The sequence below is a fragment of the Apis florea genome, unplaced genomic scaffold, assembly GCF_048593485.1.
Source record: "Apis florea isolate Af1SG1 unplaced genomic scaffold, ASM4859348v1 contig_2293_pilon, whole genome shotgun sequence".
Lineage (NCBI taxonomy): Eukaryota > Metazoa > Arthropoda > Insecta > Hymenoptera > Apidae > Apis > Apis florea.
In genome coordinates, this window is record NW_028256554.1 from 1293547 (window position 1) to 1310751 (window position 17205).

Sequence of the window (17205 nt, forward strand, 5' to 3'; positions counted from 1 at the left end):
CGTGAGAGAGAGAGGAAATGTTTATTTTTACATTTGATAAATTGAAATTAAGGATCCATGCAAAAATGAGAAATCTTCAGGAAGGGAGGGAGAAAGATCGTGAGATGGGAATGTATTTCAATGATAATACAACACGTAGAATAAAATAGTTTATTGTAATTCACAGAAGAAAAAAAAAAAAAAACAAGACATTTTCACGATGCCTGAAAACTCACTGTTCTGTATCAGGTTAACAATAGCTGTGTGATTACACTCTTTTTCCTGTTCGGGATCAACGGAAACGCGCGCGCGAGACGCGCGCGTTTGTGTATCATGAACGTAGAACGTCGAGGTGAACAATACAGATCATATTCCGACCATATAATCTACAGTAAAATTCTTTTTCTTTTTATACGATAATTCGCTCTTTAAACAGCTTGTAACAGATTCTGTTTTTTTTTCTTTTTTTTTCTTTTTCTTTTTATTTATTTATTTATATTGTATGTATATTTATATATATACATGCGTGCGTAATATTTATATCAGAATACCCGTCTGTCTGGGAAGGGGAAAAAAAAAAAAAAACTCGTAACCGCAATCTCACGCGATAATACACGATCATCGTACACGTCGGGAAGCGATGAATCGTGACCGTCCCTTTCCGCCTTACGAAATTCGTACGAAGGTGAACGAGGTGTCGTATCGCGCTATCCGCTTACAATTAGCCGGTCTACTCGACTCACGGCTAAATTTCGTCACGATGCTCGAATTGCAAACACGTTGGAACGTGCCTTACACAGGCACACTTTGATAATTTTCTTTCTTTTTATTAATCGCTCCTCACGCCTCACGCGTCGTACCTTATCCCGCCTCGCCTCGCCTCGCCTCGTCCCACTGGCCCACTGACATTACATCCTCGATACTTTTCTAAATCTAATCTCGACGAATGGCATTATACGTATCAAGATATCTTTCGACGATTCATTCGCTTCTTAAGTACTCTTACGTAAATATATTATATAATATGAGCGGCAAATGCAATTAGCTTAGTAGTGCGATTCAATCTTTCAAATGGATTTTACCGTTTTCGTGTTAACAGAGCGCAGCGTCCCCTCGTCGCACGCAGGTAAAAGTAAAACTCGATGGATGAAAAGCAAGAGAGGCAGGCTCGCTTCGCTTATCGGAGAAATCGAGCACGAAATCCACGCGAAAAATTCTCCTCGTTGCGTTCTTCCGCGTTCCCCGCCATAATCGAATTGAAAATATTTACGATTCGTTTGATCTCGTTTCATCGAGCACAATATGCAATATATATATATATACGGTCTCTCGATAACGTGGTTAGAAAAAAAAAAATATTTCCCATTCTCTTTTCGTTTTACTTGTTCTCCGTGTCCGCGATAAGCTTTGATCAATGGTATGTAACGAGACAAGGATGAGAGAAATAACGACAGGACGAAAAATATATATAGCGACGAGTCGTTCTTCTGACGTTATTATGGCACTAAAGACGAAGATATCGTTTTATATATCGAGGAAGAATAAACTTACGCTATCACCCGTTCCTTCTTTTCTATATTCCCAATATTTTGCTACTTTCCAGTGGAAAGAAAGCGGAGAGAAATCTAAAATTCTATTCGCGCAACGTTTGACAACAGGATTGACGCGCGATTCTTTCGTAATTATTGATCAAGGAGGGAAGAGGGGTCGAGGGAACCCGAAAGAAGCAGAGAGAAATTCCAGTGCAGAATGTATCGAGATGACGAGACGGAACAGCGAGCAACGTTGTTCTCGGTTCGTTCTCAATCGAGCCGATACGCGGCAGCGTAGCGAAACACGAACAGAGGCGGAGGTTAATGCAGCGTGTGTACAAGTGTGTTTCCTTCGTTTCTGGATAAATCGAAAATCATGAAATCGCGTCCATATTGCCAATGGATAAAATAAAAATGGACGAAGACGTGATCAGCGGCGGCACGCTTCGTCGATTTCCCTCCTTTCCTCGATCTTACTTTTCATTCTATCTCTTTGTATGATTTACTTTTCTCTCGCTTCTTTGTTGACGCGTCGTTTCTCAAATTTCAGTTCCTTCGAGCATGCGGTAACCGTTACCGTGACACTGAAACGGATATATTGCAAAAACTTTGATCCCCAAACGTTTGAATATTACGAATAATATTTTGGAGAGAGAGAGAGAGTATACTTCTGCGCGACCATAGCTAATACAAAAATACTGTTCTGTTGCGCCATTTCTTCTCCAACTATTCCTATTATTTTTATGCATAATAATAATCCCTGTAGTCTTTTCAAATCTTTCATTATCGCAGTTAAGAAAACAGGAAAAGAAAAAAAGGAAAAAAAAAAAAAAAAAAAAAAAATAAGAAAACACTGCACACGGTACGATATAGTAAGAGTATTTTTTTCTTTTTTCTAAATTTCAATACCGTTTGCATTTTTTCTCTCTTATATATATATATACATATTTTTTTTTTTTTTTTACTTCTTTTCCCTTCTGATTTCTCGATTCTTGAATCAATGAAAAAATGTAAACACAATGATAAATACGTAAAATCGGTACAATCGATTCGTGAAAAACTTCGGTGACTTGAGTATGATTAAACAAAAAAAGGAAAAAAAAAAAAAATTACAAAATTGTATTCTTATTTGAAAAACATACAATCCGATTATAATAAAAAAAGTCAGCCACCTCGTACGTACAAGAACTGCGTATACTTGCAACGCGCACGCTACTCTCCTTCGCCATTTTCTTTCGTAATTTTTTTGACAATTGTTAATCGCAATACCGTAAAAATAACGGTTCGTTAAAGTGCCACATATTCAGGAGATAAATACGTAACAAGACGTCAATCGTCAATGATCGCTGATATCTAAAACGTTCAAAAACGTTTGTCAATTATGATATGCGAGCGATACGAATTCAACGAACTTTATCCCTCTTTTTCGTTTTTCTCTTTCAATCTTTCTCTCTCGTATCTACTCTCGTTTATGCAGCCTTTTTTTTTTTTTTTCTTTTTTTTTTTAATAAAAATTACAATTCGGCACCGCAAATACAAGATTTCAAGCCCAAGAGTGAAACCTTACCGGCGCCAAGTCATCCGTTAATTATAATACTACAAGTATTAATTGTATAATTATGTGTATATATATACATATATGTGCGAATGTGTGCATGTGTGTATATAGATAAACACATACGCACAAACATACATATATTTATGTATATATGTATAATATATATTCAGCATCACAGTAAGATAGCGCCCTTCATTATTTAAGTGATCCTCGATCTGTGTTTCGGACCTGTTTTATATTCATTCCAGTTAACAACATACATTACAACAATCCGTCTAAACATCATCGAATAATTTCTTTTCGCATCGATAATCGATGCAATTATTCTTCTTATTATAGTATTCGATTCGTATCGTGTTCATAAAAGTACACCTGTACACAGGGATAAGCATTGGAGAAATAAAATCGTAGAAAGGTACTGTGTGCTCGATAAAAGCGATTAATCAATGACTCCGCCTAGTATCACGCGTACGTACCAGCGTGTATCGATATTCTTTTGCAAAATACTGTCATCAAATTGAAGGGCAATAAAGCGATATAACATAGTAATTCGTAATTGAAGAAAACAAGCGCGGTAAAATTTGCCGAGGAAAAACAATTGACAACAGTCCTTCTCCTTCAGTTTCTGACACGCACGGAAACGAGTGACGCGTACTGTTCACTGCTGAAAAGAAATACCGCGGAAGGAATGCGGTTTCTGATTGGTCAAAGTAGAAGGGGAACGCCTATTTTCACACAATTTTTATTTCTAGTATGTTTCTACTATTTATTAACATGGACATATATACTAATATTCCGATTAATAGGATAATTCTATTGATGAAATGCAATCTCTTCAATTTCATAATCGAAAATAATTATATCTTATTTGTACAATTCTTCTATTCACAATTTTTAAGGGAAATCTCTTGTAGTGTGCGATATTAGAAGACTAAACGCGTGGTCTCCAAGAACGTTAAGAGTGGGGATAGGCGAAGAACACCTCTTGCCTCCGTGCTGCCACGCGAGAGTTCTTTTCAGCGGTAAACAATACTTATTTCGGAAGAAAGAATTATTTGTACGTTGCCGCGAAAAACATGGAGGAACTTCGTACGTAACAAATACGTATCGTTTCCCATTTCGCGATCAAAACTTAATGAGTTATCGTAATTCATTCCATGATATACTGTGAAACACACCGTTACGAATTATAATGTCCAATATTGTGTACTACGTTTCGGTAGACTATCTATGTTTGATCTGTTCTATCTATCGAGTGGCGAAAGAATAATTCTAATAGTAGATACTTATAATTACTCTGAAAATAAATAGTTATAAAAATAAGCGAGCATTTTATGCTTAAAATACCTTAGGTAAAAACTTAATTAGTTTGCACCACGTACGGAGTGGAATGTGTGGTCTCTCTTACTAGATTGTAAAAGCGTACGTCTAACAGAAGGTTTAACTACCGTGTAAAAAACATTAACGACAACTTGTTAGTTGTAATAATTCGAAGTGCGACAGTTCGATAAAAACACGTGGGTCAATAAATAAGGGTGCAACAAGAGATTAGAAATAGGATAAAAGACGAGATCGAAACTGATCGATTCCGTCGATAATTGTCGTTATAGAATAGTCGTCATAGAATAAATAACTGTGCTGAGAATCTGATCTCCTCGCGAAGATACATTAGGTACATTAGGTTCGATTCGTCTTTCTATTTCCGCCCAACGACCATCTGGCCCCACATCCTCTTTCCTACTATCTCACCCTCCCCCCGACCCATATACATATACATATACTCACAGCTCTACGTACCGTGGAAGAGAAAAGACATTTTTTTACACGTAAATATATCTTCATCGCGAAAATACAAAACGCAAGCACTCACGATTTCGATATTTAACTTAAAATCGAGAAAATCTTTTTGTACTCTTCTATAAATTTTTTCGCATCTACTTTTCACTTACATCTAATGACGATAATACGTCCCAAGGATCACGCGAACGTATTTTCGTAAGGATTCGCGCGATAATCGAGCGTCGGAATCGTTCCGCACGAGAGATAGTTTAAACGGAAACAAATTCATCATCATATCATCCGCATATCCTAACAAATCCATGAATATGCGAGAATCTTGAATCAGAAATTCACTCAAAACCGAAGGAAACCGTGAGAAAAGATTGAGATTTCAACGATACATGGAATACATTTCAGTATATGCATTCGCACGTTACGGACCTTTTCCGACCTAAACGAATCCAGTGGCACTACTGCTGTTCAATATTTTACGATACCGAAACGTCGGTCGAAAATCTTATACTATTCGCGACGTGTCCTCTTTGGACGCTGACTAACTCCAACCTCATCGGTACCACGAGATTTTTTGCCAATTTGTACCTGGCTCTGTGCGGTTAATTGCAATGAAATCGCATGTGTGTTTAATTTCTCAGCCAGCAACAAGTCTTTTAAACCTTTCATCTTCTGACTGTATAACGTTATCCTTGGTCTTTCGTGTTCAGAATCAGTTTCATCCTCAGGATCAAGATTCTCCTGAGAAGTGGAAGGTGCGGGAGGCAAAGTACCATCTGACGGAGCAACGAACGGTTCTCCGCCACCTTGTAATAGATAATCTCTGTTAAGTATCTTTTCGCTACATGCTGCAGTCAATGCTTGAATACTAGGATGCATCGGTGCTGGATTAGACGGCACTTTTGATTCTAAACTTTTGATCAAATCGCGAGCTGCATTGCCTCTTTCTTTAGTCTTACAATAATTATTATTATTATTGTTTAATGTCTCTTCTGGACTGGTCTCTCTCTTTTGTGATTTCTCCTCTTCCTGTTTCGCTTCTACATCGTAACACTCGATAATTACCTGAGCGCGAATACTGGCATCAAATTTTGAAATAGTGTTTACCAATGGTCGTGCCCATCCTATATGTAAAACGGGTGTGTTCGCTCCTTCCTCCCATTGACAAATACCATCGTAAAACCTCAACAAATAAGCGAAACAACGTGGTTGTCGTAACAAACGTTCATCAGCTCGTACTGTATGCGGTATAAGTTCGTTCGCTATTTCTAATAACTCTTTGTATATTTCTCCATCATCTCTTGAATAATCATACCTATTGAATGTTAGAATTGGAATAATTTTTGATTACAAATTCCATAATTTAATTGAATTTATTTAAATTAATTTTTCGACTTACTTTCTTAAAACATCTGCTGCATCTGCCCATGATGATAATGCATTGGCATGTAATCCATGCCTATATAGATAACCACCTTGATAAGTATATGGATAAACATGAGCATTTCCATAATATTTTCTTGCCGAACGAATTGCTTCCTAAAAATGGATAAAAAATGTATTAAATCAAAACAAAAAAGTATAATATGAAAATATAGTTTCTAGATAAGATACCTGAAAGAGATCTATAGCAGGAGGCCTGCCCGGAGTTGGTGCTGCTTCTTCAAGATCTCCAAGGTTACCAAGAGCCATAGGATATTTAGCAAGGTGACCCAAATCGTACAACAACCATAATAATTCCTGTTGAAGTAATGCTACTTCAGCTGCATCTGAAGTTGCACTTAAACTAGGATTTATAGCAGATACTATAGTAGCAACTTCCATAGCTCTAGAACATACAACAGCTTGTCCATTCACATATAACCATGATCGAGAGGCTACTCCAGGTTCAACTGGTTGACCACGTTTATCCTCATTTCCTTTTCCTAATAATAGTAAATAAAAATAAAATAAAATAAAATGGTAAAATTGATTTTATTTATTCAATATTAGATTTAAAATCTTTAAACTTACCATGCCAGGTAACTTCAGCAGTTTCAGTTCCATTTTCACCATAAACTACCCAAGCATGATCCTCAGACATAGCCAAATGTACATCTTTAAATCCCAACACTTGACAACCAGCAACCACTGCAAAGGCTACTCCGAAACAATCTAATTTATTTGATGTGAGGTAGCTGTAAAGACTTTGTAAGTGTGCGCGATCTTTGTAGTAGCTTCTGGTAAGAGAGTTCCAAATAACGTCTGACACTTTTTTAACGAGCTCTCGAGTTGCATATTTCGTATCATAAACCGTAAGATCAACTGCACCCTTAATCACTGCATGAAACTTGGTGTAAAGAGCTTCAGCAATGTGAAACTCAACGGCCGGTAATTTCGGTTCGTCATAAACAGTGGTCTCCTGCGACGCAAATGTTCGATTACAGGTTAGGGAATTTTCAACTGCGCCGACGAGAATTGAGAGCAAAGCCAAGTCCGGTTCTGAGCTATTTTGTAATTGATTTTGGAAGATTCGTACAATCGAGGAGATGCTCTGAATAGGAAATAGAGCCTTATCCTCGTCTCGAAAACCCGCCATGTCGCGACTGGCAGGCTGCACACACGAGATCGAGATCTTTGCTCAAACCACGAGTGTCATCCTGTTTCACATTTATCTTGACAGAAACTCTCGACGAAATCGCACGATCCGTTTTGTTTCCTTTTCTTTGACTAACGATGTACGCTAGTCAATGTTGATTTTTTTCTTCTCAATGCGAAACTTTTACATTTCCGCATCACAAAATGAATCACAACCGTGTATCATCTAGCGGCGCGCCGCCACTAGAACCGTTTACAATGATGCTTTCGTTCTACAGTTCGACAAAGCAAAAAGGCGAGTTTCTATGTGAACGATAACGACTGACGTGAATATAACGCGCGCGTTTTATGTTCTAGAATTTTCTAACATATCCATGCAAATATGTATTTATCTTTATATTTATAAGCTATTCAATATTATTTATCTTTAATTTTTTTATATTCCAATATCTATTTTTAAAATTAACATTTAAAAATTTTAAAATTATTAAAATTTATATGTTTTTATGATTTTAAAGATTTAAAATTTTTTACATAAGAATATTCAAATTTAATAGATATCATTTAATATATATATATATAAAAAGAAAGAAAAATATTGATTCATATATAAATTTATAAATATATTATGATTACATATACAATTAAGGATTAATTTATATTAACATAATCAAAAGACACAAGATGGCGCAATAAGCAGAAATAGATATTCGCCTTCGTCAAGACATTTACATTTTCGCGTCATCTTTCATAGGTTAGAAACAGTTCTTCTTTAGTGATTTAAGAAACATCAGTATAAATTTTTTATAGTGTTTATCATACAATATAAGATTCATCGATCAAGGCTATCCATAATAAATCATTTAATCGTTATAGAAAATGAAAGTCACGATAAAAAGTGAGTATTGAAATTGGAATTTTCAAGTATACTTTATCATATATTTTACTTATTTTTGTAATTATTGATAAATAGGAATATAAAATAGAGTTAATTTTTATATTTCTTTTTATTTTATCTTATTATTTATATTTAGTCATATATATTTAAATTACGAATTGTAATGTATAAAAGTTAAATATTTGTAAATATTTTTTAAGGTTGGACTGGTGTTGCCACCTGGCGTTGGATAGCGAACGATGACAATTGTGGTATATGTAGAATGCCTTTTGATGCCAGTTGTCCTGATTGTAAAATTCCAGGAGATGATTGTCCTTTAGGTAAGTTAAATTTTTTTAATTATTCAATATTGAATCCAACATTTAAATAAGATCAATAAAGACTTTTCAAGCAATCAACAATATCAAAATATAAATGGATATTTATTGACTAAAAAATATCAGAAAATAAATGAATAAAATGATATATCAATTGATATATTATAATTTATTTTTTACAATAAACAATGAAATTAATAAATAAAATTATTGTGAAAAAATAAGAAGTAAAAGAAATATGTATAAGTAACATTCATTCGATAGAGTCATGGAACAATTTGTAAAATGCCGCGACAGCGTTTGCGCAGTTGCAGACATAATTATCGATCGGTTTGCCGAATGAAACGGATTGCTCGCACACGACACCCCATGTTCTGACGCGCGCGTACTCGCGCGTGTCAATGTAAACTGAACAAAGTCGGGTTGCCGGTTATTAGCGGGAGCATAAGGTGCGCGTGCCTAGTTAACTAACTGAAAAAGTTCATATACCATAAACACGTTCCAATATTGTTCCAGTCTGGGGCCAATGTTCACATTGCTTCCACATACACTGCATCATGAAGTGGTTGCATTCCCAACAAACCAGTCATCTCTGTCCGATGTGTCGTCAAGAATGGAAGTTCAAGGAGTAGCTGGTTTGCCGATAGTCCCGCAGGTGTCAGCACGCAACGAGTAATCAGGTAATGTGCATTGTGCGTTGCGTATATTGAGAAAATTTTGTTTGAAACAAACGGTTTTATCGATTCCTATTCGACGGAAACGTTAGTAGAATTCGCATTGTTTCTTGGCATCCTACATATATTCTTACATATTCTTTTCAACCTTTCTCTGTCTAATTAAATTTTATGTAATAAAATATGAAAGTGAGATAGGATTGCTTAAAAATAAATTTACGTCATATATATTTCCCTTGAGAAAATTTGCACGCACTCATTTCTATGACTTCACTTTTATTCTGAAAAGCTCATTTGAAACTACGTCTGACCTCGATCTTTCCGTTTGAATCGAAAGGTATTTTTTGTTTGCATTGCAAATATCGATCGACAAAATAGTTCGATGAAATCACTGTCAGGAAATTTTGAATGAAAAATATAACTAAAATATTTTGATATATATGATGTAGATTGCATTGAACTGTTTGTTGAACAGGTAACGGTGCATCTTATAATAAAGAGATTCTCGTATTGCGCACTTACGTAACAATATTTCACGAGCATTCATCGCAATGCGATATCGTCAAAGAAATTTTTTTCAGTTATATGATATTTCATACTTTGATCGCGCATCTTTAATGAATTTATTTATAACAAACAATGTTATTTAACGCCATTTAATCAATTCAAATGAAATTAAATATATCTTTGCGGGACATTTAGACAATCGAATTATACAACGAAATTTGATCGATAAATTTATCAATCTATTTTTTTCTTCATTGTGCAGCAAGCGCAAATTTATCAATAATTAACTCCTATGGGATATAATGTTACGATGCAAACGCGATGATTTGAACTCCTACCAAAAGAATTGAGGTGAAAGTAGAACAAGTAGCTTTTGTGTATGTCGGGAAACAGAGTGTGAACGAAATTCAAACGTATGTATTCGCATAGTCATCGCATGGCGATGATTTTTTTAAATATATTTTGAATAAAATCATGATTTAAATCCATAATATTCAAGAATATTGTATCTATTTGTTTAGTTCAACATTTTAGACTAGAAAGGATGGTATTATCAAATATTTGCCTGCTATTTATCTTAAAATTTGCAACTAATCACCATTGACAAATTATTTCATAACAATTAGAAAAGTCTTAATTACTTCTTTTCCACTTATTTTTTCTCCATTTCACTACTAATCGCATCGTTTTCTTTCTTTTTTTTTTTTTTTTTAAATCTGACACTTAATGTCAGCTTTAAACGAAGAAAAAAGAAAACATATATATATCTATGATATTTTCTTATGGTATTTTCAACGATCAGTAACGAAAATTTTACATATATATATACATATTGTTTTTTCTTAACATACCGCAGATCCCATTCATCGATTCACTTCGTTGCACTACTTTCTTTCTCTATCTTTGCTTTTTTTTTTCGATACTCTGCAAAGGTGTATTTATCTCTCACAATTATTTGTTTCCTCCGCATTTCTTTCGTCCCATTCCGCGCTCTAACTATATATCGTTTTAGCTTATTCATCCTTTTTCCCCGTATCGTATACGTTTGCGCTCACATCTTTTCCTCCGTGTCTCTCTTACATGGCACGCGTAATTGTACACGTATACACACGCGTCGATCACTCTCGTCCTGCTTTTTACACTCCCTCTTTTACCTCTCTAACCCCTCGAATCCCATTGCCTGATTCCCCTACTCATAATTCCCTTCTCTTTCTATCATATACAGACATATACGAACGACGAGATCCATTCGCTTGTTTACGAATAGCGACAGATTCGAAGTACTTTAGATCTATCTACTATTCCGATCACTTTTGAACGATTTAGATGGCTAAAAACTCTTTTCAAAGAAAAAAAATTATTAAATCCAAACATAATCGATTTCGTTACATTCTTTACATAGTGTAACTCTATCGTTTCTTCTTTCTCGCGTAAATTTGTGAGAATCGCGTTGATAGGTTCAAATCTGTCAGTCTCTCCAGCATGTCCTTTTGCCAACACACCAACACACTGGCGCGTACCATCGAACACACGTATACGCGATCGGGAGAGATAGGCACAAAGGTTCGGCGTAGCACGTCCACTGCCTACTCGAGAACTCGGGCTAGAGCTCGAGCTCTCGAGCCCAGTCACGTGGTTCCTCGAACACGAAGGATGTTTGTCGGGATCGCGAAGTCAGTTAGCTGTGGTCCGTTCAGCGGGCAACAGAGAGAGAAACGGATTATAGAACGTGCTATCGCTTGTGGACCATTCGACGAGCCATAGAGGGGAAAGAAGGGTTCAGGGGACATAACATAGGAGACGATAACGGATCGAGGATACCACGGACCGAGTTTCTTCAACCGAGTCCTCGCCGGTCTAACGTGTCACCTTCTCCTCGCCTCACCTCGTCTCACCTCACGAAGCCTCACCTAACCTCACTACACCTCGCCCCACTTCACCTCAACTCACCGCACTATACCTCACCTCGCCTCACCTCATCTCACCTAAGCTTACCCTACCTCGCTTCACCTCGCTTCACCTCACCTCACCTCGTCTCACCTCGCCTCCTCTCACTTCACCTCGTCCCACCTTGCCACAATTCGCCTCAACTCGCTTCAACACGACTCGCTTCACATCGCGGCAACGTTTCGCGCTTGTTTCGCGTTTAAATAATCGAGCGTCTTTGAAAATGTCGCGCGTTCCACGAATCGAACCAGTGTTATCCCGTGAAACTGTGAATCACGAAAACGCTCGTGTCATCGCATCGACGATTAACTGTTAAATTTTTATTGGTGTTTCTTTTCTTTTTTTTTTTTTTTTCGAGGAAACGTGCAGTTGTCGTTCGCACACATAAAAAAAGAAAGAGGAAGAAAACGAGGAATGGAATAAAATTCGAAGGGGATAAATGATATAATTGAAACGAAAGAGAAACTACGAATAAACATCTATGCTGCATTGGCGCATCTGCCTTCATCGCGTATCGCGTCAATGTTGTTCGCGTGGCGAACATCAACATCCACGGAACGCAAAAACGTGACGCGGATCATTCGATGAGCAATTCAATTGTTTAATTTCAAATTACAACTTAATCGATCGGGATATAGAACAACAACCCCTCGTCTAATTCTCCTCGTTAATTATAACCTCTCGAATATATATATTCAACTTTTAATCACGAATCCCTTATCGTTTATCATATCAGATATGTATCAATCGTGAAATCGAAGATAATCGAGATTATCATTATCACGAACAACCTCGTTTCCGGGCTTGGGTATAAAATCGAAATGTTCGCGGAACGATGAGTACGTAGATGTAGAGAAAGAAAAAAGAGAGAAAAAGAGAGAGAGAGATAGGCGAATTTGAAGAGATTACGGGCAAAATGCAATTGGCAGCGACGCAGAGGCCTCACCCACCACCAGTGCCGCCACGACCCAGTCGGCAGGTGGTCGCAGAAGCCCTTAAAAGATCACCAAGGCCGCCCTGCCCGACCAGGCAGGCCCCACCACCGCCCAACACCAAACCGTGGAGGTCCGATCGAGATCGCAATCGGCAACAGGTGTGTCCCGCTCCTGTTGGACGCACGCTTGTTTACGAGTCTTCGATCAAAGAGTCGTCGCTTCCCAAAGAAACAACCAGCAACGAAAGCGGCGGCGATTGCGACCCGCCGCCGCCGCCGCTCGACAAGAATCGCGAACCCGTTTCTCGAGCCGCGAGTGAAAGGCGCGCGGACGAGGACGACCGGCGTGGAAATCCGCGGGAAAGGCGGCGGGACCGTGTACCCGACCAGGAACATCGGCCAAATTCCACCGAGTCGAGCCCCAACACCGACGCCACCGCCGCCACTTCTTCCTCGTCTCCGCGAGAGAAAGAGGATCGCTCGAGCCCGTGTCATTTCGCTCTGCTCGAGCGTGCGCCCTCGAAAGAACGCTCGTCCAACGGAACGGCCATCACTGGCGAGAGATCGCCGGTGAGCGAGAAACCGATAAGCAATACCGATAGAACGAGTGGGAACGAGAAGGAGAGAGTCGAGTCAGAGTCGAGTTCTCGCGCGAAGGAATCGACCGATTGCGACAACGATGCCAAAATTACTGGGATCGAGTCGCTCGTGTCGCTGGACGAGGTACAGTGTTGTCACGCTTCGCCCGACGTTTCGGATACGAAGAAAAACGGGGAAAGGGGGGGGCTAAGTTTTTCAGAGAGAAGCGAATGCTCGGAGAGAGGCAGAGCCGATGGCTCGACGCGACCCACGCCGACTCAGAGATCGTGCCTCGTGAAATACAGAGACGCGGCGAGGAAAAACGCGGAAAGTTCCACCACGATCCAATCCTCGGTTTCGAACGTTGACCGTGCCACGGTGGTTGTTATCGACGAATCGGACCGTAAAGCCGCGTCGAACGATCATCCTGATCACTGCGACGACCACCATGTGAACCACAACAACAAGGACGCGGAGAATGAGAACGACAATGACAACAACATTCATCGACAAGATTGGTTGGAAGCCGGTGTTCACTATTCGTCCACGCAGATCAGATTGTCCGGGGAAGATGGCGACGTCATCGATGGAAATCGAGTCAATGGATTCGATCGTTGCGAAAACGAGAAATTCGGGGACTTTAATGTTCCAAGGTAGTTCACCGATTAATCATCGATGTAACGTAATCATAAAGCTGGAAGAAGTTTGATCGATCGATATTGACGTGTTGGTTAATCGTGTTGATATATCTTACTGTAAACAAACTTGATAATTGCTTATAAAACAAACAACTTGCAAAAGTTAATTTGTCCGTATACAATAATCCAGTGATTCGATTCATCAAGAGTTTCTCGATCTCCTTACACATTTTGCTTCGACGATTTGATTTGATAAAACGAGTGGTAAAAAAAGGAACGTGCGAAATGGAATGGCAGAGTCGAATGTTCTTTGCCGTTTTTTTATTCTGCGCGCGATATCAGGGTATCGTCCTGTTTCTAATTTCCTTTACCTGCTAACCTACTTCGTCGCTTCGTTCGTGCGAAACGGTGATGTCGAAACGAATAACCAAATGCATAACAATCCTGTACACATACAGTCGAGAAAAGAACGGTTTGGCGAAATTGGCGAAGATCGTTGATAGATTTCGAATTAGTAGTAGAGACTAGTTTCAAGTGATAATAATTAAAATGGATTGATCGATCCTTGATCTTATTCCATTCTCAATTTCGTTGATTGAACGAAACTCTCGCCTTTTTCAGCATACAAGAAAGGATCGCTATGTCTTCCCTGCAAGGTCTACCACCATTACCAAGGAGTCTTAGTGGGTTCAATTTGAGCGGTGGACGAAGCGAGGGTTGCGAACCACCTCCGCCGCCCACTAGATCTTCCAGTAAAACGCAAAGAGGCGGTAAAACCCCGATCCAATCGTCGTCCAGGCCATCACCTCCTGCTAGACAGCTTACCACATTGGATACACAACTGGCTATACTGAGGAGAGAAATGGTGATTGCTTGTTGAAAATTTTTTGGCATCTTCTTCCTTTCTCTCTCTCTCTCTTTCTTTCTGTTCGTATCTGTTCGTTATCTAGAAAGAATAAAAGAATATGTCGAATATATATAAGTATTATATAATTGTCCACTGGAGGCCATTAGCTTGTATAAATGTTGTTAATCATCCGCGTTCTTCTCTACACGTCAACAGGAAAATTCCAGGGATATACAAGTCACGACGCAAGATTTCTATAAATGGCGGAAGGTCGAAATAATTAGAACGTCATAAGTCGCGTGTTAACGAAGAGTTGATTTCTGATGCAAACCATGGTTCGAATATTTTTCAGACATAATTAATCTTTCTAGTCATCCCATTTATAATGTGAAATTTTATCTAATTCTATTTATATGTGTCAAACTCATTCGGTCGATTAGATCCGTTACCTTGAAATTAAATTGCGTGCGAATGCCATCATAAATCGCAATGAATACATATTCGAAGCGTAGGCTTCTCTTGCGAAACGAATATGGTTGTATGGTTCGTTTTTTTTTTCCTTTTTTTATAAATTGATTTAACAAGTTGTTTCATCCACGCTGTAATTTTTATTTATTTACACGATGGCGTATGTATAATTCAATATTCGATACACGATATAAGATAAATATCGGTCCGAAACGGTTTGTTCGAAAGTTAGGCTAATAGTTTAATAGTTAATCCAGACACGAAGCGAACTGGCACAGCCGCTCCCACGCTGCATTCCCTCAGGCGTGACTCCCCTCTTCGCCTCCTTTTTCTGACCGCTCTCTTTCACCTTCGTTCCTTCCTACCTCTACTCTTGTTCTTCCTTCTTTTTCTTTACCTTCTTTCTTGGTACGCTGACACCTTTCATTCCCATTCTCATTTTGCACCTCTTATCTAATCCTTTCATTCTCACGGTTAGCACCACAAGAATTGCCATTGGTCTTGGAAATACATTTTTTCAATTCGTAAATTTTAAACTCTAATACTTTTCGTGATCCCGATCTTTCAATGGATCACAAATATTTTATTTATCGGCGAAACATATTTGTTTATACGTATATATAAATAAGCAATTGTTACTTTGATCATTCTATAAAAAAATCTGTAAACACATAATGGATATTCTTTTACAATTTGATCTTTTTTTTTTTTTTAGTTTGGTCTTCGACAATTGGATCTTTCTTTGCTCGCTCAACTTTGGTCATTAAACGAATCTATTCAAGAATTTCGACAACTTTTACAAGAACAAGAAGACAGAGCACCATCCCCTTCCCCTAGCAGTGAAGAAGGGGATGACACCTCTTATGGAACTCATCCTCCACCACCTCCAAGAAGACCAGCCCCTGGTGTACATTTACACAGACCGCCTAGGCCACCCAGACCGCCTAGACCACCCCCTAATGACGAATCGCCATCTAGCGAGGAATACGGAGCTGTTTGACGCGTACAGCTACAAATTATTCGCATTTTAATCCGTCTTTCTCGACTATTTGATTGTAAACTTTTACGCGTTATAGTAGGTAAAAAATCTTGTTTAAGAAATTAGTAGAAACTGAATCGGCGATTTGATAGCAACCGATACGGTCGCTTCTACCTGTACAAGTCCTAACGAAGTTATTAGAATACAATCTAATGCATCGTTATGATTGAAAAACTTATTGATGCTCGAAGGTACCTGTAATATTACGGAGACATCGGAAAAATTAACTATTCAAGAACTGTTTTTTCTAATTACATCATTTCATGTGTCTCTGCAAAATCATGCATCGCATAAATTTATGGAAGATTAACTATTAGGAAGCATATATCATTCGTTGACCCACGAATTTATCAATGTCAATCCAGAAGAACAACGATCCTCTTTCTCTTATTATATATACGTAGATATATTTCATATTAGATAAGGAAGAAGTTTATTGTCCTTTGAGAACTATTTTCGTTCAACACGCTCTTTTTCTCTATTTGTGATAGCAGTCGAAGGGGCCTTTAATTAACTACGATAGACATTCGTTTGCGCTAATCGAGAATTATCTATGATCATTGATTGGAAGACATTACAAAAGATCCGAGCCTACGGGATAATAAAACGGCTAGTGAGATCCAAAGAACCGCATTCGAAAGTTCTTGTTTCTTCCATGTTTCTTCACTATTACGTCCATTACAGAATTTTTTTTTTCTTGTTAAAGTAAAACGCACTGATATGCCAGACGATAAGAATTTTCGAATTACGATACGACGTATAAAGATTTATGTAGATTAATTCGAGTGTGTAAAATAAAGCAAAGAACAAATGACGGAAAAACTCAATGTATTTTTAATACATCCTGATGACATCATAGACAAGTTATTTTAATAGAAATTCAGACTTAAAAAAAGAACGTTCAATATTGCAAAAGTAAT

At 38.0% G+C, this 17205-nt stretch overlaps 3 protein-coding genes and 1 long non-coding RNA gene across 5 annotated transcripts; 2 read left to right on the forward strand and 2 right to left on the reverse strand.

The window, feature by feature from the left end:
- Positions 1 to 2620: 2620 nt before the first annotated feature.
- Positions 2621 to 7697, reverse strand: Mnn1 (menin 1). The gene is made up of 4 exons (XM_003689937.4): positions 6874 to 7697; positions 6475 to 6785; positions 6260 to 6399; positions 2621 to 6175 (listed from the first exon to the last, which is right to left on the reverse strand). The coding sequence occupies exons 1-4, from the start codon at positions 7436 to 7438 to the stop codon at positions 5371 to 5373; spliced, it is 1821 nt and encodes a 606-aa protein (XP_003689985.1). The 5' UTR covers positions 7439 to 7697; the 3' UTR covers positions 2621 to 5370.
- A 413-nt stretch (positions 7698 to 8110) lies between these two features.
- Positions 8111 to 16101, forward strand: lmgA (anaphase promoting complex subunit lemming A). Of its 2 annotated transcripts, none has more exons than XM_012487144.3 (4): positions 8111 to 8335; positions 8536 to 8655; positions 9169 to 9332; positions 15962 to 16101. In XM_012487144.3, exons 1-3 carry the CDS (start codon positions 8317 to 8319, stop codon positions 9282 to 9284), a joined length of 255 nt encoding a protein of 84 aa, XP_012342598.1. In that variant the 5' UTR covers positions 8111 to 8316; the 3' UTR covers positions 9285 to 9332; positions 15962 to 16101. The 2 variants fall into 2 exon arrangements, with proteins under 2 accessions (XP_012342598.1, XP_086759947.1); XM_086903821.1 differs by lacking the exon at positions 15962 to 16101 and adding an exon at positions 14553 to 14691.
- Positions 8426 to 11417, reverse strand: LOC147658219 (uncharacterized). Its single transcript, XR_015290851.1, has 2 exons — positions 10685 to 11417; positions 8426 to 8649 (listed from the first exon to the last, which is right to left on the reverse strand). It is a non-coding gene; the product is annotated as an uncharacterized LOC147658219 (long non-coding RNA).
- On the forward strand, positions 11515 to 17107 carry LOC147658220 (uncharacterized). Its single transcript, XM_086903820.1, has 3 exons — positions 11515 to 13946; positions 14553 to 14796; positions 15962 to 17107. The coding sequence occupies exons 1-3, from the start codon at positions 12697 to 12699 to the stop codon at positions 16244 to 16246; spliced, it is 1779 nt and encodes a 592-aa protein (XP_086759946.1). The 5' UTR covers positions 11515 to 12696; the 3' UTR covers positions 16247 to 17107.
- Positions 17108 to 17205: the final 98 nt, after the last annotated feature.

Coding starts and splice junctions, on each gene's coding strand:
- lmgA (XM_012487144.3), top strand. Junction 8,656..9,168: donor AGGAGATGATTGTCCTTTAG/GTAAGTTAAATT, acceptor ATATTGTTCCAG/TCTGGGGCCAATGTTCACAT.
- Mnn1 (XM_003689937.4), bottom strand. CDS start 7,438: ATGGCGGGTTTTCGAGACGAGGATAAGGCTCTATTTCCTATTCAGAGC. Junction 6,786..6,873: donor TGCTGAAGTTACCTGGCATG/GTAAGTTTAAAG, acceptor TACTATTATTAG/GAAAAGGAAATGAGGATAAA. Junction 6,400..6,474: donor CTGCTATAGATCTCTTTCAG/GTATCTTATCTA, acceptor ATCCATTTTTAG/GAAGCAATTCGTTCGGCAAG.
- LOC147658220 (XM_086903820.1), top strand. CDS start 12,697: ATGCAATTGGCAGCGACGCAGAGGCCTCACCCACCACCAGTGCCGCCA. Junction 13,947..14,552: donor GGGGACTTTAATGTTCCAAG/GTAGTTCACCGA, acceptor CGCCTTTTTCAG/CATACAAGAAAGGATCGCTA. Junction 14,797..15,961: donor CTATACTGAGGAGAGAAATG/GTGATTGCTTGT, acceptor TTTTTTTTTTAG/TTTGGTCTTCGACAATTGGA.